Source organism: Podarcis liolepis (genome assembly GCF_965112155.1).
Source record: "Podarcis liolepis genome assembly, chromosome: 18".
Lineage (NCBI taxonomy): Eukaryota > Metazoa > Chordata > Lepidosauria > Squamata > Lacertidae > Podarcis > Podarcis liolepis.
Window position 1 is genome coordinate 678,736 of NC_139572.1, and position 21,935 is coordinate 700,670.

At 51.6% G+C, this 21,935-nt stretch overlaps 1 protein-coding gene across 2 annotated transcripts in view; it reads left to right on the forward strand.

Moving 5' to 3' along the window:
- The first annotated feature begins 5,602 nt into the window (after nt 1-5,602).
- CPAMD8 (C3 and PZP like alpha-2-macroglobulin domain containing 8) overlaps nt 5,603-21,935 on the forward strand; it is a 38,856-nt gene continuing 22,523 nt past the window's right edge. Inside the window, exons 1-17 of one of the 2 annotated variants that reach the window (XM_083483593.1) lie at nt 5,603-5,955; nt 10,320-10,471; nt 10,644-10,666; nt 11,610-11,775; nt 12,339-12,391; nt 13,054-13,071; nt 13,644-13,698; nt 14,042-14,155; nt 15,189-15,273; nt 15,399-15,507; nt 16,323-16,550; nt 17,985-18,155; nt 18,746-18,874; nt 19,634-19,808; nt 20,495-20,667; nt 21,260-21,409; nt 21,564-21,722. In XM_083483593.1, the coding sequence (XP_083339719.1) occupies nt 5,864-5,955; nt 10,320-10,471; nt 10,644-10,666; nt 11,610-11,775; nt 12,339-12,391; nt 13,054-13,071; nt 13,644-13,698; nt 14,042-14,155; nt 15,189-15,273; nt 15,399-15,507; nt 16,323-16,550; nt 17,985-18,155; nt 18,746-18,874; nt 19,634-19,808; nt 20,495-20,667; nt 21,260-21,409; nt 21,564-21,722 (2,052 nt within the window). In that variant the 5' untranslated portion in view covers nt 5,603-5,863. Of the gene's footprint in view, nt 5,956-10,319; nt 10,472-10,643; nt 10,667-11,609; nt 11,776-12,338; nt 12,406-13,053; nt 13,072-13,643; nt 13,699-14,041; nt 14,156-15,188; nt 15,274-15,398; nt 15,508-16,322; nt 16,551-17,984; nt 18,156-18,745; nt 18,875-19,633; nt 19,809-20,494; nt 20,668-21,259; nt 21,410-21,563; nt 21,723-21,935 lie in introns of both variants that reach the window. The other variant, XM_083483594.1, reaches the window with a different exon arrangement.

The window sequence follows — 21,935 nt, forward strand, 5'->3', positions numbered from 1 at the left end:
TAGGTTGGCAGGAGCAGGGACCAAGCAATGGGAGCTCACCTCGTTGCGAGGATTCGAACCGCCGACCTTCCGATCGGCAAGTCCTAGGCTCTGTGGTTTAGACCACATCACCACCCGCATTGTGTTTTTATTTTATTTTTTATCTTATATTCTGGAAATGTACATCCAGGTTTTTCCCCCCTTTAAACTTTTTTGGGGGGGCCCCAAGAGAATGGGGCCCTAAGCTAGAGCTTGTTTAGCTTATATGTAAATCCGGCACTGATGGGACCCCCAGCCTGCGGGGGCCCGGATCCAGTAAGTAGCTTTCGATATCCTTCCTTCCGGACTTTCCCCGGAGGTGGCCGAACTCCCCAAAACTGGCGCGTCTCCGAAAGTTGGTTCTACCCATTTTTCCTTTCCTCTCTCTAAGGATGGCATGACATTCCCCTGAAGAGGAAACAAGATTTGAACAATGGAGGGAACATCGCTTTGAAAGGCCCCCGTAAGTTTGACGGGAGATAACGGGAGACACGAGATATAAACAAGGCCAGGAATTCCGTGCGTGAATCTGGGCACAGAGGCGAACGTAATGCCTGGAAATGTCTTGCCCTGCTTCACTGCGCTAATGCCCGCCGGCCTCTCAGATCTTTGGCCGACTGGCTCCGGGGGCGCAGCTGGCCGTTTGTTGACCATTCGGAGTGTAGCTTTCCGGATCTCCAGAGGGGGTGGAAGGAAGGCAATTTCATGCCAGGCAGAAGGAAGTAATCCAATCAGTCTCCCAGTGGCCTGGAAAGGCAGAAAAATTCTGCCCGGGTGTGTATATGCGAAAAAAGGGGGAAAGTTGCCAGATTCGATGAAAAACCACAAACTGAACAACTCCCTATGCGGTTTGCAAAAACCCATAAACAGTAACATACAGTAATTATTCTTTCGGAAATCATTTTTATTTGATTTTACAGTTGTTGTTGTTTAGTCGTGTCCGCCTCTTCGTGACCCCTGGACCAGAGCACGCCAGGCCCTCCTGTCTTCCACTGCCTCCCACAGTTTGGTCAAACTCATGCTGATAGCTTTGAGAACACTGTCCAACCATCTTGTCCTCTGTCATTCCCTTCTCCTTGGGGCCTCCATCTTTCCCAACATCAGGGTCTTATCCAGGGAGTCTTCTCTTCTCCTGAGGTGGCCAAAGTCTTGGAGCCTCAGCTTCAGGATCTGTCCTTCCAGTGAGCACTCAGGGCTGATTTCCTTCAGAATGGAGAGGTTGGATCTTCTTGCAGTCCATGGGACTCTCAAGAGTCTCCTCCAGCACCAGAATTCAAAAGCATCAACTCTTCGGCGATTAGCCTTCTTTGTGGTCCAGCTCTCACTTCCACCCATCACTACTGGGAAAACCATAGCTTGAACTGCACGGACCTTTGTTGGCAAGGTGATGTCTCTGCTTTTTAAGACGCTGTCTAGGTTTGTCATCGCTTTTCTCCCAAGAAGCAGGAGTCTATTAATTTCGTGGCTGCTGTCACCATCTGCAGTGATCATGGAGCCCAAGAAAGTAAAATCTCTCACGGCCTCCATTTCTTCCCCTTCTATTTGCCAGGAGGGGATGGGACCAGTGGCCATGATCTTCATTTTTTCGATGCTGAGCTTCAGATCATATTTTGCGCTCTCCTCTTTCACCCTCATTAAAAGGTTCTTTAATTCCTCCTCACTTTCTGCCATCAAGGTTGTGTCATCTGCATATCTGAGGTTGTTGATATTCCTTCCGGCAATCTTAATTCCGGCTTGGGATTCATCCAGCCCAGCCTTTCGCATGATGAATTCTGCATATAAGTTAAATAAGCAGGGGGACAATATACAGCCTTGTCGTACTCCTTTCCCAATTTTGAAGCTTGTTCCATATCCAGTTCTAACTGTAGCTTCTTGTCCCACATAGAGATTTCTCAGGAGACAGATGAGGTGACCAGGCACTCCCATTTCTTTAAGAACTTGCCATAGATGGTGTGGTCGACACAGTCAAAGGCTTTTGCATAGTCAATGAGGCAGAAGTAGATTTCTTTCTGGAACTCTCCATCTTTCCGATTAGTTCTACTTTTAGTTAAATGCTTTTTTAATTTACTCGATTTATTTCCTTGCCCCCCACCCGTGACTGAGCCCCTCCACCTGCCACAGCAGGGTGGGGCTTGGATTGGGGGACCCGAGAGAGGACGTCAGGCGGAAAGAAGGTTCGATTTGGCCGAGGGCCCGGTGAAGGCTTCCCCCGGCCCCCGGTTTGCTGACTCGGCTTCTCCGTGAGCTGGCCGGCCTGTCATCACGTTTTGGAGGGCCTCGCCTGCGGCAGCTGGGCTACTCCGAGCACCATTCGCACCTGCAGCTGTGAGCTCATGCGCCGGCGACACCAAGGGCCTACTCCGCCCGGGTGCCAGTGTGACTGCATACACTTTAACGTTTCTCCCGTGAAAATAAGGACGTCTTATTCCACCCCCTCCAACGTTTCTCCCCTGAAAAGAGGGACGTCCTATTCCTTCCCCTCCAACGTTTCTCCCCTGAAAAGAGGGACGTCCTATTCCATCCCCTCCAACGTTTCTCCCCTGAAAATAGGGACGTCCTATTCCACCCCCTCCAACGTTTCTCCCCTGAAAAGAGGGCCGTCCTATTCCATCCCCTCCAACGTTTCTCCCCTGGAAATAGGGACAGCCTATTCCACCCCCTCCAACGTTTCTCCCCTGAAAATAGGGACAGCCTATTCCATCCCCTCCAACGTTTCTCCCCTGAAAATAGGGACGTCCTATTCCACCCCCTCCAACGTTTCTCCCCTGAAAAGAGGGCCGTCCTATTCCATCCCCTCCAACGTTTCTCCCCTGGAAATAGGGACAGCCTATTCCACCCCCTCCAACGTTTCTCCCCTGAAAATAGGGACAGCCTATTCCATCCCCTCCAACGTTTCTCCCCTGAAAATAGGGACGTCCTATTCCACCCCCTCCAACGTTTCTCCCCTGAAAAGAGGGCCGTCCTATTCCATCCCCTCCAACGTTTCTCCTGTGAAAATAGGGGCGTCCTATTCCATCCCCTCCAACGTTTCTCCCCTGAAAATAGGGACAGCCTATTCCACCCCCTCCAACGTTTCTCCCCTGAAAAGAGGGACAGCCTATTCCATCCCCTCCAACGTTTCTCCCCTGAAAAGAGGGACATCCTATTCCACCCCCTCCAACGTTTCTCCCATGAAAACAGGGACGTCGTACGGGAAAGTGGGACATTCCAGTATCAAGTCAGGAACTGGGCCGTCTTCTGTAAAACCGGGTCTGTCCCTGGGAAATAGGGGCACCTGGAGGATATTTTAGGGAGCAGGCTAGCAGGCGGGGTCCATGACTTACACCAGAGGAGCCAACACAACACAAAACACTCTTGCTGGATTTAGGTTTTATCTTATTTATTTTTTATCTTATATTTTGGAAATGTACATCCTGGTTTTTTCCCCTTTCATTTTTTGGGGGGCTCCCTAACAGAGTGGGGCCCGAAGCTATAGCTTGTGGAGCTTATACGTAAATCCGGTACTGGTCTGAGGAGAGTCCGGAGGCCGCACTGGGAATCTGGAGGGCCACATTCGGCCCCCAATGTCCTTCGCCCTAGGCATGGGCCCCCTCAACTGACATTATCATGAGCTTATGCCCTGAGAAAGAGGCATATCGGAGACCCCCCCCTCCCCATAACACTTTACGCACAATGGCTAATTCCCCACCCGTGCCCCCCCCCTTAAGAAATCCACCGTTTGTGCCAAATCCGGAAAACGCCAGGGATTTATATTTCCCCGTTTGAACAAAGCCTGGCTCCAATTTTGTCCACGCGTTTTGCTCATATCGAAACCCTTGAGAGAGGGGGGTGGGAAAACCGAGAGACAGGGTGGAGCCCCCCCCCCGAATCCTGACTGCATGAGGCAAGCGTCCTTCCCCACACCCCAGTCAGGGTTTCCCCACGCCCAATTCCAGCTTTGAGGAGTTCCCATTCCCACGGAAATTGGGGGAGGAAGGCAGCCAAGGCTTTGGGGGGGGTGTCCTTTGGGGATCCCCCTCCTGGGCCTGAGCTAATGGTTGGTATTCCGAATTATGAAAGGCGTGTATTTATGACCCCCTAATTCCTTGACCCACCCAGCAAGGAGGAGGGGAAGGGGTCCAAGATATCCCTTGCTGGGACGCATCCTGGCAACAGGCCGGGTGGTGCAGCCTGGAGCCAGCAGAGGTTCTTTTTTCAACTCCCAGCCAAAGCTCGCCTCTTCCTCTGGTGGTTCCCAAAAAGAGCACCGCAGGACTCGAACCCGCAGCGACTCTCTCCCCACTGAGTGTTCAGAGGCAGGGCCCCGTCCCTGACCGGCGGGGAGGGAGAACATAGTTTGTATGCAACAAGAGCCATGGATTTGCCGGATCCTCTTTCGGAGACAGCCGGGTCGGTGGTCATCCTGAGGGAGCGAGTTCCACAGGTTAACGTGACGCTGAGCCAAGCGTAGAATTGCAAAATTGTAGAAATGGAAGGGCTGCCCAAAATAATTTTCAAGGAGGGGGCTAGGCTCCCCCAGTATTCCACCACCTTCTCGTAGCTGCGTTAGGCCCCAAAGTTGGGTGGAACCCGGCAGCTATGACCCCCCAGTGGTCATCTAGTCCAACCCGCTGCAATGCAGGAATCCCAGCTAAAGCGTCCATGACAGATCTTAAAAACCTCCAAGGAGAGGCCACCACCTTCCATCCCAAAGAGCGCTGACTGCCAGAACGTTCTTCCTGATGTGGAGTCGGGATCTCCTTCCTCGGAACTGGGCGCCACGGGTTCGAGTCCTACCCTCCAGGAGAAAGCAAGCAGGCCCCTTCTTCCACGGGACACAGCCCTTGAGATATCGGAAAATGGTTCTCCTATCTCCCCTCAACCTCCTCTTTTCCAAGCTGAACGTCCCCTGCTCCTTCAACCGTTCCTCATCAGGCTTGGTTTCCAGAACCTGAGGACTAGAAACCTGCCTTGTTTTCGCAAAGCTTTAGCTAAGCGGTGGAACCGGAGCTTCTTGCATGCGATATATATCAGGCCAGGTTTTAATCTGGTATATATGGATACATCAATGTTTATCTTGATGAGTGTCCGTAAAAATAGCCGTATTTCTTTTAATCTGGTATGTACCCATCCTCATTAATGCCGATAACGACAGTGGTACCTTGGTTCCGGAAGTCCGTTCCGAAACCAAAGCGTTCCAAAACCAAGGCGCACTGCTTTCCCATAGAAAGTCACGCAAAACGGATTAATCCGTTCCAGGCTTTTGAGAACAACCCCTAAAACAGCAACTTAACGTGGATTTTACTGTCTAGCGAGACCATCGATCCATCAAACGAAAGCGAGAAACAATGTGCCGCACTATAAAATAAATAAAACATTTCTGTATCAATAAAAACAGGCAGTGAAAAGATGCTTCGAGCGGGGTACCAGCTTCCCACTACGAACTTTTGCGAAGAGAGATCTTGCCAAAAAACGTGGTTCTCAAAGTTGGAGCGGCGCTGCTTCGGAGAATCACGATTTTTACGCGCGGCGCTTTTGCGCGCAGAAGGAAGGAAGGAAGGAAGGAAAGAATCTCGTGGGAGAGGAGGGGAAGAAGGAGGAGACCCCCGACCCTGCTGAGCGGGGACCCCCGGGGGTCTGCCGCGCCCCTCCCCGCGGCGTGGGTCCTGCGGGGCGCGCGCCTCCCCGGAACAAAGGGAGCGCGCGTGGGAGGCGGAGCGCGGAGGCGGAGGCATCGGCGGGCCGCCCCGGGCCGAGGCGGGGCTGGAGGCGGCCGGGCAGCGGCGGAGGCGCAGGGCCGGGGCAGAGGCGCTGCTGGCCGGCTCGGGCGTCGGCGGCCTCCCGAGGGAACAAAGGGCGCCCGGACATGCCTCCTCCGGGACGCGCGCCCTGGACGCTGCTGCTGCTGCTGCCGCTCTGCAGCCTCTGCGGGATCTGCGCCCCGAGCCCGGACAGGAGGTGAGGGAAGCGGCGACCGAGAGACCCCCGCGGGTCCCCAAGGCGCCCCGGCCCCGGGCTCCCGAGCGCGCGCAGAGAAGGAAGGAGGGGAGCGCGTGCAGAGTGCCCAGGGGTTCCTGAGCGCGTGCAGAGTGACCTCTCGCTCGCCTCCGGGAAGCCCTCGCTGCAAGAAGCCAGGGGAGCTCTCCTGAACATGTGCAGAGAGCCCAGGGGTTCCTGAGCGCGTGCAAAGTGACCTCTCGCTCGCCTCTGGGAAGCCCTCGCTGCAAGAAGCCAGGGGAGCTCTCCTGAACATGTGCAGAGAGCCCAGGGGCTCTTGAGCATGTGCAGAGTGACCTCTCGCTCGCCTCTGGGAAGCCCTCGCCGCAAGAAGCAAGGGGAGCGCTCCCGAGCGCGTGCAGAGTGCACAGGGGTTCCTGAGCGCGTGCAAAGTGACCTCTTGCTCGCCTCCGGGAACCCTGGAGCAGGCAGAGGGGGAAGAGCCAAGAGGAGTGTTCCAGAGCATGTGCAGAAAGCCCGGGGGTTCCTGAGCGCGTGCAGAGAGACCTCTTCCTCTGCTCTGCGAATTCTTCAGGGGGAAGAACCAGGGAGGGGGGGGCGTTCTGGGGCATGTGCAGAGAGCCTTCTTCTTCCTTGCCTCTGGGAGGCTGCAGAGAGGAATGAGCCCAGGCTTTGTCCCTGAGCATGTGCAGAGAGCCCTCTTCCTCGTCTCCCAAACCCAACTGGGCTGATTGTGGTTGTCAGCCGAGAGGAGCATGTTCCTGCCTCAGGTGCTGGGTGGAATTTGGCTGCATCCTGCCGACCCACGCCAAGGATGGGGGTCCAGGAAATGCCCCCTCCCCCCAAGCCAAACTGCACCCTGGCCGGCCCAACAGAGCCCCTAACTTCCATGCACAACATTGCACCATTTTGGGGGGTGCCGTATAATTTTGACTCCCGCTTTGCGTTCCCCAGCACCCTTCCTTTGCCCTAACGGGGTGTGGGAAAAGTCAGGGACCCCCCCCCCCCATTTCTGAACTGGTCCGTTAGGACGGAACAGCTCTCCTCTCGCCCCCAATCTGACGGCCGGTTTCTGGGCCTCCCCAGCAGGGAGTGCTGTTTTCGCACTCGGATCCCCGCTGCCGGGCTTCCCAGGAAGTAAAGGAGCTCTCTTTGGCCTCATCCAGCGAGCCAGGCTCCCCTTAGGATTCCTAAATGGAGCCTCCAGAGCCAGAGCCAGTCTATCTCAGAGGAGAGGAAGGCTTAATCCTCAAGGCGCATGGGCTTTAAAGAGGCCAATTCACGGCGGACAAGGCTGCCCATGGCTATTACGCTCCGGTGTCCCAGAATCGTAGATTTGGAAAGGGACCCCCAGGGGTCATCCAGCCCAACCCACTGCATAGGCAGGAATCTCAGCTCAGGCGTCCATGGCTGACGGCCTTCCAACGCGTCTGCCCCCTCCCATCCCACATCTCTTGACCGTCAGAAAGTTCTTCCTGGTGTCGAGTCAGAATCGCCTTGCTTGTCGCTTACAGCCATGAGTTCGAGTCCTACCCTCCGGCTCTTCCATATGAGATATCAGAAGGTGGCTCTGCTACCTCCTCCTAGCCTCTCCTCTTTTCCAGGCTAAACATCCCAGCTCCTTCGACTCTTCCTCATCAGGCTTCCAGACCCTTGACCCTCTCGGTCTCCCTCCTCTGCCCGCCTTCCAGCTTCTCAACATCTGTCTTAAATTGTGGTGCCCAGAACTGGACACAAGATTCCAGGTGGGGTCTGTCCAAGGCAGAATACCTTGGCGTTCATGACTCTCCTTCCTTGAAGGTTTTTAAGCGGAGGCCGGACGGTCCTCTGTCCGCGATGCTTTAGCTGAGATTCCTTCATTGCAGGGGGCTGGACTGGATAACCGCTGGGGGCCCCACGTCCAACTCTAAAATTCCATGATAGTCTAACCTCTGCATAAACGTCGCGCAAGGAAAGCAGGACAAATACTCTGTAATACTCAAAATAGTCGGGCATGAAAAGCCCCAAACCCGGTTCCATGGGTGACACTGAGTCAACTCCCTGGGACAGTTTATTGTTGTACATTGTTTCTAAATTTAGTGTTGTACGTTGTGTTATTTGTCTGTTTTAACCATATTTGCACAGCAGTTTTTAACGTTGTGGGTGTCCCCTATTTCAGAGGCTTCTACTCTGCAGCCTCTTACAGTTGTATTATCTGCGAGTCTTTTAGTTCTTACGCTCTTACAGTTGTTTTAACTGCGTGTCTTTGTTGGTTTTTTAGCTCTTATCTGTTTTAATTATTAGTTTTTTATCCATCCATTATCTGTGCTGTATTTTATTCGGATGTTTTATGCCTGTTTCCTTGTCCTCATTTGCCCTAACAATTATCGGTCAAAAATCCCAACTTCTATTTTATCTATATGCTTTTCTTAATGCTGGTCTGTGACCGTAATAAAGTTCATTCATACTGTGTAATAAACTGGCTGTCCAGGAAGCAAGTCCTAAAGTTACAAAACTGGAAATCTCCCGTAAGCTGGACAAAACCAGCCAGGGATAGCTCAGCCGGTCAAGCGCGGGGCTCTTAGGGTTGAGGGTTCGAGCCTCACGTCGGGTGAAAGACCCTTGCACTGCAAATATTTCCTCGGTTTTTTGCCCTCTCGCTGCCCCGCTAGACCGGTCGAGGTTTTGCAGATTTGAGCTTCTCATTGCTGCTTTCTTGATCTGGGCCGGTCCTGAGCGCTGCCTGTCGCCTGGGAGATCTCTTGCAATGAGATCTCCATGGCGATGGATCCCGCTGAGGGGGCAGGAGTGAGCAATGTTTGGAATTTGGAGGGGAGGAGGGAGAAAGGCAGCCTTCACTTCTCCCGGGGCGCCTGTAAACCTCCGGCGAAAGAGACCCGGCTGGCGAAGCGGAATTATGTTTCCAAAAGCGCATGACGCGAAGAGCTGCCTTGCACGAAGAAGGCCCATTGGGGGTGGGATGGGCTGAGCAGCGGGGAGAGGGGCTGCGGAGGAGAATCACGACCGGAGAATTTGAATCGCATGTGTGCGCCGTACAATGTGCGGCATGTTACTGGTGGGTTTGGACCAAAAGACGCAGCACAAAAGGGGAAGGCAGCGAGGCGGGAGGAGGAAAGAAGAGCGCTCGGGCAAAGGGGGAATAGTTAACTTTGGGGGGCCTCCCCAGGGCTGGCGGGCTTTCTTCTGTTTCCATGTATTCCGCCCCACTGATGACACAAATGCAATAAGGGTTAAGACTGGACCACCGTCTACATGCCATTCCGCTTTTTTAAGTTGTTCCCACCTGGAGGGGCTGGGAAGAGGGAACAGGGCTTTGTGAGCGGGGAGAATCGGTGGCAGAGAGAGTTCAGAATCAGAGGCAGGAGCAGAAGCAGGAGAGGAGAGAAGCCAAGAGGCAGAGAGCGGTTTCTTCCCCCTCCTGCGGCATCTCCCTTCCCTACTGGTCTCCCAGGGCCAAGAGCGGCATGAAAAGGCCGGAGGAGAGGTGGGCTTGCTGGCAGGCGCAGTCTCCGATTGCTTGGGGGAAAGCCCCGGAGAGAAAGGGGAGGCAAGGAACTTCAGTCTGGGCTGCTGATTTTCTAGTGAAAGCCCTAAACAGCCTCGGCCCAGTAGACCTGAAGGAGCGTCTCCACCCCGGACACCGGGGTCCCTCCCTGTGAGAAGCGAGGTTACAGGGAAGCAGGCAGAGGGCCTTCTCGGTGGTGGTGCCCGCCCTGTGGAACACCCTCTCACCAGATGTCAAGGAAATAAACAACGATCTGACTTTTACAAGACATCTGAAGGCAGCTCTGTTTAGGGAAGTTTTTAATGTTCGATGCTTTATTGCTGTTTTAATATTCTGCTGGGAACCACCCAAAGTGGCTGGGGAAACCCAGCCAGATGGGCAAGGTAAAGGTAAAGGGACCCCTGACCATTAGGTCCAGTCGTGGCCGACTCTGGGGTTGCGGCGCTCATCTCGCTTTCAGGCCGAGGGAGCTGGCGTACAGCTTCCGGGTCATGTGGCCAGCAGGACTGAGCCGCTTCTGGTGAACCAGAGCAGCACACGGAAATGCTGTTTACCTTCCCGCCGGAGCGGTACCTATCTATCTACTTGCACTTTGATGTGCTTTCGAACTGCTAGGTTGGCAGGAGCAGGGACCGAGCAACGGGCGCTCACCCCGTCATTGTGGGGATTCGAACCGCCGACCGTCTGATCGGCAATTCCTAGGCTCTGTGGTTTAACCCACAGCACCACCTGCGTCCCAATTATTATTATATGAGGATAGAACATGGAGCCTTCTGCCTGCCAACAGCTGTTCCGCCGCAGAGCCTTTCTTCCAGAGCTGCCCCTTCTCACTTCCTTCCTCTCTCCCTCTTTCCCCCAGGGGCTACTTGGTGGCAGTGCCCTCGGTCTTCCGGGCAGGGGTAGTGGAAACCATCAGCGTGGTCATCTTCAACCCGGCCAAGGAGACGACGGTTCAGATCCAACTGACGGTCAAGGGAGAGACGGTGGCGCGAGGGCACGGAACGGTTTTGGGTAGGCCCCCGTTTACGTACGTGCAAAGGGCGCCTGGGCACGGCTGGGCTTGAGGCCGGTGTGTCTGTGTGTGTGTTGAATATTGTAGTTAAATCTGGCGTGTTGGCATGATACGGTTCGGCTCTTTGAATCTTGCATTTTCTCTCTCTTTTTCTCTCCGGCGTTTTTGTAGGCAAAGGAACCATCAAGCTCAAGGTGAGTACAAACCGGGGGGTGGATTAAAAAATAAGCGATTTTTTAAAAAATAAAAAATCGGGTTTTTTAAAAATAAAAAATCGGATTTTTTTAAAAAAGTGGGTTTTTTAAAAATGTAAATCGGATTTTTTAAAAAAATTAATTAAATTGGATTTTTAAAAATAAAATGCTTTCGGAGAAAATGCCTTTCTAAAGATTTTCTAAGTTACCGGTACATTGTAGCCCAAAGGCTGTTTATCAGGAAATGATTTGTTTGAAGTTTCTTATGTGCTAAAACTCAGGGTTTTTTTTAATTGTTTAACTGCAACAGTTAACAAACATGGATACATATGCTATAATGTTATTTTTTCAGTTAAATAGTTACTAAGGAAATGATTGTTTTTCTCCTTCCAATAAAGTGCAGCAGAAAAGTTGTCCAAAAAAAAGCAGTTAACTCATGAAACCTCACCATAATTTCATAATTATCTATGTGTTCCTAAGAGTAGAACCAAATCTGTAATTTCTGATATAACTGCAAAGACTACTTATTATTCCAAAAACGAAGCCTTCATCCGGCTGTAAATATTAAGATTATACCAGCAAGAATAATGAACCTTTCTGTAAAAAAAAAAAAAAAAGATTTAAATCAAGTCTCACTGACTAGTGATTTAAATCGATTTGATTTCGATCAAATCCACCCTGATGCAAATTGGTTGGCAGAAAGAGCTCTTATAACCCCTGCATTCAGGTTGGTGGGCATGGCAGATTCCAGTGGCAGCAGGTTCCGCAGGCTAACCACGCACTTACTTTTCCCCCGGCGCTATACTAGGGAGGGAGAAAGCACATCTGATTTTATAAACTCCTGGCCTTCTCTCTGTCCTGGGAGCTCCAGCTGAGATCCACGATTCTAAGCTTCGTCGGCGCCTGGCCCAGCGCTATAACTCCCTTTTGCCTTCCCGACCAGGTGCCCCCGGGGCTACGGGGCCAGGCTCACCTCAAAGTTTGGGGCAACCGCCACTTGGCGGAAGAGGGCTACATTTTCCACAACCACACCACGGTCACCATCGACAGCAAAGGCGCCTCCGTCTTCATCCAGACCGACAAACCCGTCTACAAGCCCAAGCAGAAAGGTGGGCGGTTGCTCTTTCGTGGGGGGATGTTCAGGGGGGCAGGAGAGGATATATTGCTTATTAATATCCGCCAGCTCTCCAATTCCACAATTCTTGAGTGCTGCTTTCCTTCTCTCCCTCTCTCTCGATTTCTTTTAAAATTCAGTTTTACGTTATACCATTAAATTCAAACATGAACCACCAACATTTAGGATGCCCTGAACCCGTAGACTTCCCTCCATGGTTTCCATTATAATAATAATAATAATAATTTATTATTTATACCCCGCCCATCTGGCTGGGCCTCCCCAGCCACTCTGGGCGGCTTCCATAAAAACCGAAAATACAGTAAAATATCACACGTTATTATCAGCCTTTTATCTGTTGCGTCTTATCATTTCTCCGTTTTACTTAAAACCATCTTTTTTTCTTTTTCACCCTAATTTTTAATACGTTGCAAGTGTCCTTAAAACCCTGCCAAAGTTTTTAGCTGTTTACAGTGCAGCTTGTAGATTTTCCCCATTCCTAATTAAATTCTCTCTCTTCCTGGTTTCTGATTTCCCCCTCTCCTTCTCTGTTTCTAGTGCTCATCAACTTGTTCACCGTCAACCCGGACCTGCGGCCCGTCGATGAGAAGGTGAGGAAGGGGCTGTAATAATATATTTATTTATCCTGGGCTCGTTTCCTCTGGGGGTCTTCCAGGAGAAGGACCTGGCCAGGCTGGAGGCCTGTGGAACTCCCTACCACCTGAGGCAACCACCAACTTTTATGGCTTTAAAAAAGGACCTGGCAAAATCACGGCAGAGGAGCAGCTCTTCCTACGCTCCCAGGGCAAAAGGGCCGTAGCTCGGCGGCTAGAGCAGCTGCTGGGCGTGCGGAAGGTTTTGGCTGGGGGGGGGGGTATTTCCCGGCTGGAAATCCTGCAGAGGCGCTACTGCCGGTCAGTGTAGGCTGCCCTGCGTTCAAGGGTACTAAGCGATGTCCTAAGTTCCTATTTAATTCAGCCCTCTTTTTGTTGAAAACCATGTGGACTATAATCTTACTTAATGGCTCTTAATGGTAGGACAGCTGCTGGGGCATGCAGAAGGCTCCATTTAATTCATCCCTTTTTTAAAAAACCCCCAATGAGGACTAGCCTCTTACTTTGTTTTTAATGGCTCTCCGTCCGAACGCCTAGGAAGCTGCTGCCTGTCCGTGCAGGCATTACTAGCTGACCCAAGAACTAAATAAAAGCTTTTTTGGGTTAAGTTTCGTGCAGGATTCCAAGTGAGTAACTCGTCCCTCTTTTCCCCCTTCCAGGTTGAAGCCTACATTGTGGTGAGTACCTGCTTGGTTCTCAAACTGAATCCGTTCCAAAACCAAAGCGTTCCAAAGCCAAGGCGCGCTGCTTTCCCATAGAAAGCAATGCAAAACGGATTAATCCATCGCAGACTTTTAAAAACAACCCCTTAAAATAGTAACTTAACATGAATTTTACTCTCTAACGAGACCATCGAGACCATTGATCCATAAAATGAAAGCAATAATCAATGCACTGTACTATAAAATAAACAAGACGGTATTGCAGATGATAAAAATAAAAATTAATTTTTTCCCTTACCTGCACTGATGACGGTCCTTGTTTGGATGGGGGGCTTTTATCCATTTCCACAGTCAATCAATCAGTCGCTGAACTGGGTTCCACACAGTCACAAAATGAACCGAAAAAGCCTCAGAAACAAAAAGGCAAAATAAAGAGCAAAAACAAAAGTGCCAAATACTGCATTATTATTATTATTATTATTATTATTATTATTATTATTATTATTATTATTAATAATAATAATAATAATAATAATAATAATATCTTAAAGACTAAAATGAAATTGAATTAAATTATCTCTCTCCAGGATCCTCGTGGGTCTCGGATGATCGAATGGAACAACCTAAAGCCCGTTTGTTGCGGTGAGTCTGGAGGGAGCGGCAATGGGGTGCCCGTCCCCCCGAAAAGGAGAAAAGAGAAATAGGGGCCAAACCTCTTTTCTCCCCCTCTTTTGCTGGAAGCGACCCAGCGCCTTTCCGGCTGACCATCCCCTCTTTTCTCTGCCGCAGTACGCATGCCAACCAACTCTATCATGACTTTCCAAATCTAATAAATCTGTATTTTTAAAATTTTCTCCATTCCCTGACCCAGCCAATACGAGAGGCTTCATAATATAATTTCACATCTGGCAAGGAGAAGCCTCCTCTATCTTTAATATCTGTTAATAACTTATATTTTATTCTCGGCTTCTCACCCCGGCCGCAGGCGTCCTCAACGTCAGCTTCCCTCTGTCTGACCAGCCTGTCTTCGGAGAGTGGCTCATTTTTGCCGCCTTGCAGGGCCAGGTGTACAACAAGACCTTCGAAGTCCAGAAGTATGGTGAGATTTCGGCGCAGCGGCTGGTGGAATTGCTGGGGGGCGGGGAGAGCCTTATTTTCTTATTTTATATATATTGTTTTTACTAATTCTCCAATCTTTCGAAGCATCGATCGGCTTTTATTATTATGATTTTAATCGTGCAAAGTTTCTCCTGTCTGTCACCAAATATCGCCGGAACAGAGTTTCCGGATACCCAATCTTCATCAGCCAGTCTTGATCAATTCTTCACCAGCCAGGCTTATGAGAATTAATACGAGAAGGGTCCAGCTCCAGTTCTTAACAAGCTGAAATTACAATATGCACTGCGTCTGTATAAAATAAAATGCATAATACAATATGTACAGCTAAAATACACACCGAAACTTGCATGTAAGCAGATATGAACGCTGTAGAAAATATACTCTGGATCAGTGTCCATGTGATACTGTGGTCACTGGTGCTGGTAACAAATTGTAAAGAACATAATATACTTTCATAATATAATTTCAGCCACAGGTGAAACTAATATACTGTAAGGGGAATTAAAGACACAGCACAACATTCCCAGCAGTCAGTGGATCATGGCAGATCATGCAATTAAATAAAACAATAACAGTCTAACCCATCAGCATCCATATTATTGGATATTTCGGTATTTGTAGCGGAACTCGTTTATTCTAATAGGAGTTCTGGTTTCTCAATATGATTTTGCAAATATCCTTTAAACACCTTCCAGTCCTTGTCTATCTTCTCTTTTGAGATCCTTCTGACTTCTCCCATTGTAATACTCCAATAATTTGGCAAGCCGCTCTGTTTTGGTCGGTATTGTACCACTTTCCCAGTTTTTAGGAGTGGAAAATCTAACCCAGAATTCAGTCCCCACGGATGAACAGAGTTGAGCGAGGGAAAAGGCTGCTTCGGTCCTATTAAGGAGGGGGTCTCGAGAGGCTGGCCTGGGAGACCCCCCCTTGGGCCTGACCCCCTTTGCAGAGGGGCTTTCGGGACGCCCCCTGTTGGCAGCGGTCAACCTCTCCCCCCTCCTCTCCCCCACCAGTTTTACCCAAATTTGAGGTGCGCATCGACCCGCCGCGCTACATCCGGGACCTCGGCGCATGTGAGAAAGCGACCGTCCACGCCAGGTGAGGATAGGGTCGGGGGGGCGTGTACATTCGGGAACCTTGGCTGGCTGTGGGGGGGGGGCAGAGGGTCCAGAGTCGAGGGCCGGATTGGGACCCCCTCTCTGAAGCCGCTCCTTTTCCCCCAGGTACACTTTTGGGAAGCCAGTCACCGGCCGTCTGGCCGTAAACATGACGGTCAACGGAGTCGGCTACTACAAGCATGAGTCCGGCCACCCGGTCCTCAAAACCATGGAGGTGAGCGGTCAAGGGGGTGATGGACAGCGGCTTGAGGAACGGCGGCTGGAACCTTTTCTGCCCATTCCGTAACTCTCTCTCTCTCTCTCTCTCTTTTTTTAAAGTATTATAATTATAATTCTGCGCGGAATATTTTTCATTTTCTTCTCTTCATTCTCCTGCTGCGATCCAGAGCTCTCGGGGTCGGCGCTTTTGATTTATGCAAATGCAGTGGTACCTCGGGTTAATACATACGCTTCAGGTTACAGACTCCGCTAACCCAGAAATAGTGCTTCAGGTTAAGAACTTTGCTTCAGGAAGAGAACAGCGGCAGGAGGCCCCATTAGCTAAAGTGGTGCTTCAGGTTAAGAACAGTTTCAGGTTAAGAACGGACCTCCGGAATGAATTAAGTACTTAACCCGAGGTACCACTGTAATTATAATTCTGTGCGGAATATTTTTCATTTTCATCTCTTCATCCTCCTGCTGCGATCCAGAGCTCTCGGCGTCGGCGCTTTCGATTTCTGCACACAAATTGAAATCTCAATGTGTCACAACTAAGGCAAAGGGAGATCTAGCCTTCTGCCATAATAATAATAATAATAATAATAATAATAATAATAATAATAATAATTTATTTATACCCTGCCCATCGGGCTGCGTTTCCCATTAGCGCCAGGCAGATACCCCAAATTCCCTTCTGGGATCTCGCCATGGTGCCAGCTTTGACTTCCAGCAGCCTCCCCGGGGCGTGGGCTAGGGAATGCCCCCCGCAGACCCCAGAGAGGCACTGCTGCCGGCCAGTGTGGGCGACCCTGCGCTCCCTCCCTCCCTCAGATCGACGGCTCTGCAGATTTCGACGTGTGCGTGAGTGACATGATGCCGGCCGACGTCCCTGAGCATTTCCGCGGCACCGTGAGCATCTGGGCGACGGTCACGGGGGCCGATGGCAGCCACCAGGTCACCTTCGACGACTCCACCCCGGTCCAGAAGCAGCTAGTCGACATCAAGTACAGCAGGGGGACACCGAAACACTTCAAGCCGGGTCTGCCGTACAGGGCGAAGGTGAGTGCTGAGCGTCATTCCCGGAATACAGCAGTCCTAGGACGTCCAGAAGATGGGACGCGGGTGGGTTAAACCACAGAGCCTAGGTCAGCGGTTCGAATCCCCGCAATGACGGGGTGAGCTCCCGTTGCTCAGTCCCTGCTCCTGCCCACCTAGCAGTTTGAAAGCACACCAGTGCAAGTAGATAAATAGGCACCGCTCCGGAGGGAAGGTAGACGGCGTTTCCGTGCGCTGCTCTGGTTCGCCAGAAGCGGCTTAGTCCTGCTGGCCACATGACCTGTCTGCAGACAAACGCCGGCTCCCTCGGCCAGTAAAGCAAGATGAGCGCCGCAACCCCAGAGTCGGCCACGACTGGCCCTAATGGTCAGGGGTCCCTTTACCTTTACCTTAGGATATCCAGAATGAATGAATTCATCTTTATTTGCATCAGCCGTTGGCCACAACAATAAAATAACAATACGATATACCAGGCATAGGCAAACTCAGCCCTCCACATGTTCTGGGACTACAACTCCCATCATCCCTAGCTAACAGGACCAGTGGTCAGGGATGATGGGAACTGTAGTCCCAAAACATCTGGGGGGCTGAGTTTGCCTGCAGTAGTACCTTGGTTCTCAAACTTAATCCGTTCCGGAAGTCCGTTCCAAAACCAAGGCGCGCTTTTCCATAGAAAGGAATGCAAAATGGATTAATCTGTTCCAGACTTTTAAAATCAACCCCTAAAACAGTCATTTGAAATGAATTTTACTATCTAGCGAGGCCATCAGTCCATAAAATGAAAGCAATCATCAGTGTGCCGTACTATAAAATAAATAAGGCAGTATTGTAGATGATAAAAATAAAAAATATTATTTTTTCTGACATGCACTGATGACAGTCATGGTTTGGATGGGGGGCTTTTATCCATTTCTGCAGTCACACAATCAATCAATCAATCAATCAATCAGTAGCTGAACTGCGTTCCGCACAGTCACAAAAACAAATGAACCGAAAAAGCATCAAAAACTCAAAATAAAGAGCCAAAGCAAAAGCGCCAAACTTAATCCGTTCTGGAAGTCCGTTTGACCTCTGAAATGTTCGGAAACCGAGGCGCGGCTTCTGATTGGCGCAGGCGCCCCGGAAACAAGAGCCGACAGCTGCGTCGGACGTCCGGCTTCCAAAATGCGTTCGAAAACCAGAACACTTCCTTCTGGGTTTTCGGCATTTGGGAACCAAGGCGTTTGAGAACCAAGGTCCCACTGTATTCCTAAACCCCCACGCCTCCTCTCCGATCAGCTGCTTAGCTAAACAACCTACATGTTCTTAGTTTCCGGTAATTTAAAAGTTTTTTTAAATTTCCACTTTGGGGCTGGGGGCATCCCTCCCAAGCCTCTCCCCACGCGCCGTAGTGGCTGGATCCGTCTCCCCCCGCCTCTCCTTCTCTCCCCCCGCCAGGTGGAAGTCACGTACCCTGACGGGAGCCCTGCGGACGGCGTGAGGGTCCGGGTCAAGGCTGAGCTCACCCCCAAGGACAACATCTACACCAGCGAGTTGGTGTCGCGCGGCGGATCGGTGGAGTTCGAAATCCCCTCCATCCCCTCGGCTGCCCAGTACGTCTGGCTGGAGGTGGGTGAGAGCCACGGAAGGGGCTGGGGGGCTTGGGAGACCCCCACCAGGGGGCCGGCAGAGCGGGTGTCTCATATCTCTGGGGCAGGGGGTTGGATGATCCGGGGGGGGGGAAATCCCTCCTTTTAAAAAAAATACTGTATTTTTCCTTGTAATATTAATAATAAAAATAATTTTTATTTATACCCCGCCCTCCCCAGCCAAGACCGGGCTCAGGGCGGCTGACTCCAGGTAGAAAAACGATGGATTAAAAGACAACTGAAAAACAAGATCAAAACATAACATTAAAATGCAGCCTCGTTTCAGTAGAAATGCAAATCAAAAACTTTTTGGGGATGAAAACGTCAAATCTAGTCTTGTATAAGGCTATATTCCCCCCCCCCCCGATTTTTTAAGCTTAAAATTGGGCGTCTTCTTATACACGGAATGTTGCCATTATTTATTTCTTAATTTGGGGCTCAAGAAATATAGATGGAAAAATATGGTATATTTGTCTCGGGGAGGGGGTCCCTTCTATGATTCTAAGAGGCGAGGGGGTGGGAACGAATCAAAGCCTGACCTCCCTGCCTCCCTCTCTCCCCCCCCCCCAGACCAAAGTCACGGCCCTGGGAGGGGCGTCCGCCGGGGACCAGTATCTCCCCAGTTTCCTCTCCATCAGCGGCTGGTATTCCCCCAGCAAGTGCTACATCCAACTTCAGATGCCGGAACGGCCTTTCCAGGTGAGCCTCTCCCCGGTTGCCAAGGTTGGGGGGCTGGGGGGATTGGTTAGGGACCCCCCTCGATGGCCCTCCTCCACTTGGAGCCACTCATCTCCTGGCATGGGGGGCGCTGTGGGTTAAACCACAGAGCCTAGGACTTGCCAATCAGAAGGTCGGCGGTTCGAATCCCCGCAATGACGGGGTGAGCTCCCATTGCTCGGTCCCTGCTCCTGCCCACCTAGCAGTTCGAAAGCACAAAGTGCAAGTAGATAAATAGGTACCACTCCGGTGGTAGGGTAAATGGCGTTTCCGTGCGCTGCTCTGATTCGCCAGAAGCGGCTTTGTCCTGCTGGCCACATGACCTGGAAGCTGTACGCCGGCTCCCTCGGCCAGTAAAGCGAGATGAGCGCCGCAACCCCAGAGTCGGACATGACTGGACCTAATGGTCAGGGGTACCATTACATTAAAGGGGAATTACCGGGAAACTTATTTTAGAGACTTAAACAAGCCTGGCAACTACCTTATCCGCTGTATACGTTTAAAATGGGAATGATATTCTGCTCAATTGTAGAACTTGTTAACACAAGTCGGGAAGGATATAATTAAACAATATATCCTCTCCTGCCTCCCTGAACATTCCCACAGTCACGATCTAAGCACGATCCCTGGGTAGGAACTGTTATCTTCTTTTCATCTGAGCCGTACATAAACAGTGTTTTTGGGGGGCGTCTTTGGGGATCTCTGACCCCGATATCCCTCAAATCCCTTCTCTCTCCCCAGGTGGGCGAGGAGGCGTCCGTCGTGCTGAAGTCCACCTGCCCCTGCAATTTCACCCTCTACTACGAGGTGGTTTCGCGAGGGAACATCGTCCTCTCGGGGGTGCAGCCCTCGGACGTCACCCGACAAAGGAGCAAGAGGGATGTGCTTGGGAGCGGAGGCGTCACCCACGTCCCAGGCACGGCTTTGCGGCAGGGATGTCTTGCCCATAGGCGCAAGGGGTGTGGGGCACCTGGGGGCTGGGCTCTCAGGGGCGCCAGGCCAAGAGTCCGGGGCCCGAGAGTTGAGTCAGGGAAGAGGCAGAAGTTCGGGGGCGACCGAGATGCCGGCCGACTCCATGCTTCTGCCGCCTGGGACGGGGCAAACTCGGGGTGCCAGGCGGATATTTGCACCCCGGCGCCATGTATCCTTAAGACGCCCTGATTTGCAGTTCGGTATTGGGCAGGGGGGAGTTTCTGGCCGTGCCCCCCTCTCTCTCCTTTTCAAAATAATTTTTATTAAGTTTTGCAAGCAAAACGATTGGTGCCAGTTCAGTGCGGATGACAAGTGCCCAGTTGTGTCAGGCTCAGAGGTGTCTAGGGGGCATCGGAGGGGCTCTGTGGGAAAAAGACTCCCCCTGGGGGTCTCTCAGCCGGGGGCCCATCTCCTGGGTGCCCCAGGGAGCTGGGGGAATGTGTAACATGGGGAGGGTTGGTCTAGATGGCCCTCGGGGGCTCCCTTCCAAGTCTGTGGTTCTGCAAAGGAGCCCCAAAGGTCTTGGGGGTCTAAGGGACCCGGTTCGTCCAGGGCCTTGCAAATCAACACCTTTAATCTGACGGCATCGTTCGGATGCAACATTGCTGCCTTTCCACCCCCTCCCCTTAGGGCCGACGGCCCCTCCTGCGCCCGAGATGAACACCTGCGTCACCTCGGTCCGCTTCTCCGTGACCCCCAAGATGGCCCCCCTGGGACGCCTCCTCGCCTACTACGTCCGGGAAGACGGAGAAGGGGTCACCGACAGCCTGCAGTTTGCTGTCAAGCCCTCCTTCGAGAACCAGGTAGCGGCCGTGGGCGGCCATGCAGGTGGGGGCTCTGGGGTGGATGGGGCTTCTTCATCTCCTCCTCCTCTTCATCCTTCATCCTTTTCTCCTTCTCCTTTCCTTCTCCTCCTTCAACATCTCTTTCATTGCCTTCTCCTTCCCACTGTGTCCTCCTCCATCTCCTCCTCCTCCATCTCCTCCATCATCCTTTTCTTCTTCTCTTTCCTCATCTTCTCCTTCTTCTTCATCTCCTTCTCTTTCTTCTCTTTCTTTTCCTTCTTTATCATCTCCTTCACAACCTTCTCCTTCTTCTCCTTTCCTTCAACATCTCCTCCACCTCCTGTTTCTCCTTCATCTCTTCCTCTTTCTTCTCCCTCTTCTCCTTCATCATCTCCTTTGTCATCTTCTCCCTCTCTACCATCTTCTCCTTCTTCCTCCTTCGTCCTTTTCTTCCCCTTCTCTTTCTCCTTCATCTTCTCCTTCTTATTTTCCTGTCCTTCAACATCTCTTTCAACGCCTTCTCCTTCCCCACCACCTCCTCCTCCTTCTGTTCCTCCTCCATCACCTCCTCCATCACCATCCTCTCTTCCTCCATTCCTCTCGCCACCAGGTTTCCGTGGCCTTTTCCACCAACGAGACTCGGCCTGGAGACACGCTGACCCTCAAGGTGTCCGCAGCCAAGGGGAGCTGCGTCTGCCTGGCCGCGGTGGACAAGAGCGTCCACCTCCTCAAGCCGGGCTTCCAGCTGACCACGGACCAGGTGAGTGCTGGTCCTCCACGTGTCCAAACAGACATCAGGTGACACTTTTAAGAGTTGGCACCGAGAAGGGCTGTCTCCCCATGGCAAAGACTTTGCTTGGTGTACAGAAGACCCCAGCTTCAACCCTCAACGGCCGTTCTGTCTCCTGCCGCAGATCTTCCAGGAGATGGCGGACTACGACGTTTCGGACGCCTTTGGCGCCGCCAAGGAAGACGGGCATTTCTGGTGGGCAGGGATGTCTTCCCGCCGGCGCCGTTCCTCCATCTTTCCCTGGCACTGGGACATCACCAAGGATGCCCGCTTCGCGTTCACGGTGAGGGGTGATCTTCCTGCGTGTTTGCTTGCTAAACTAATCGGGGAAAGTCGTAGGTTTGCGTACAAAAACGCACAGAAACTTCATTTGTGTCGGCCGTCAGCCATAGCAATAAAACAAAAATGGAACATACAGTGGCACCTTGGTTCTCAAACTTAATCCGTTCAGAAAATTCCGTTCCAAAACCAAAGCATTCCAAAACCAAGGTGCGCT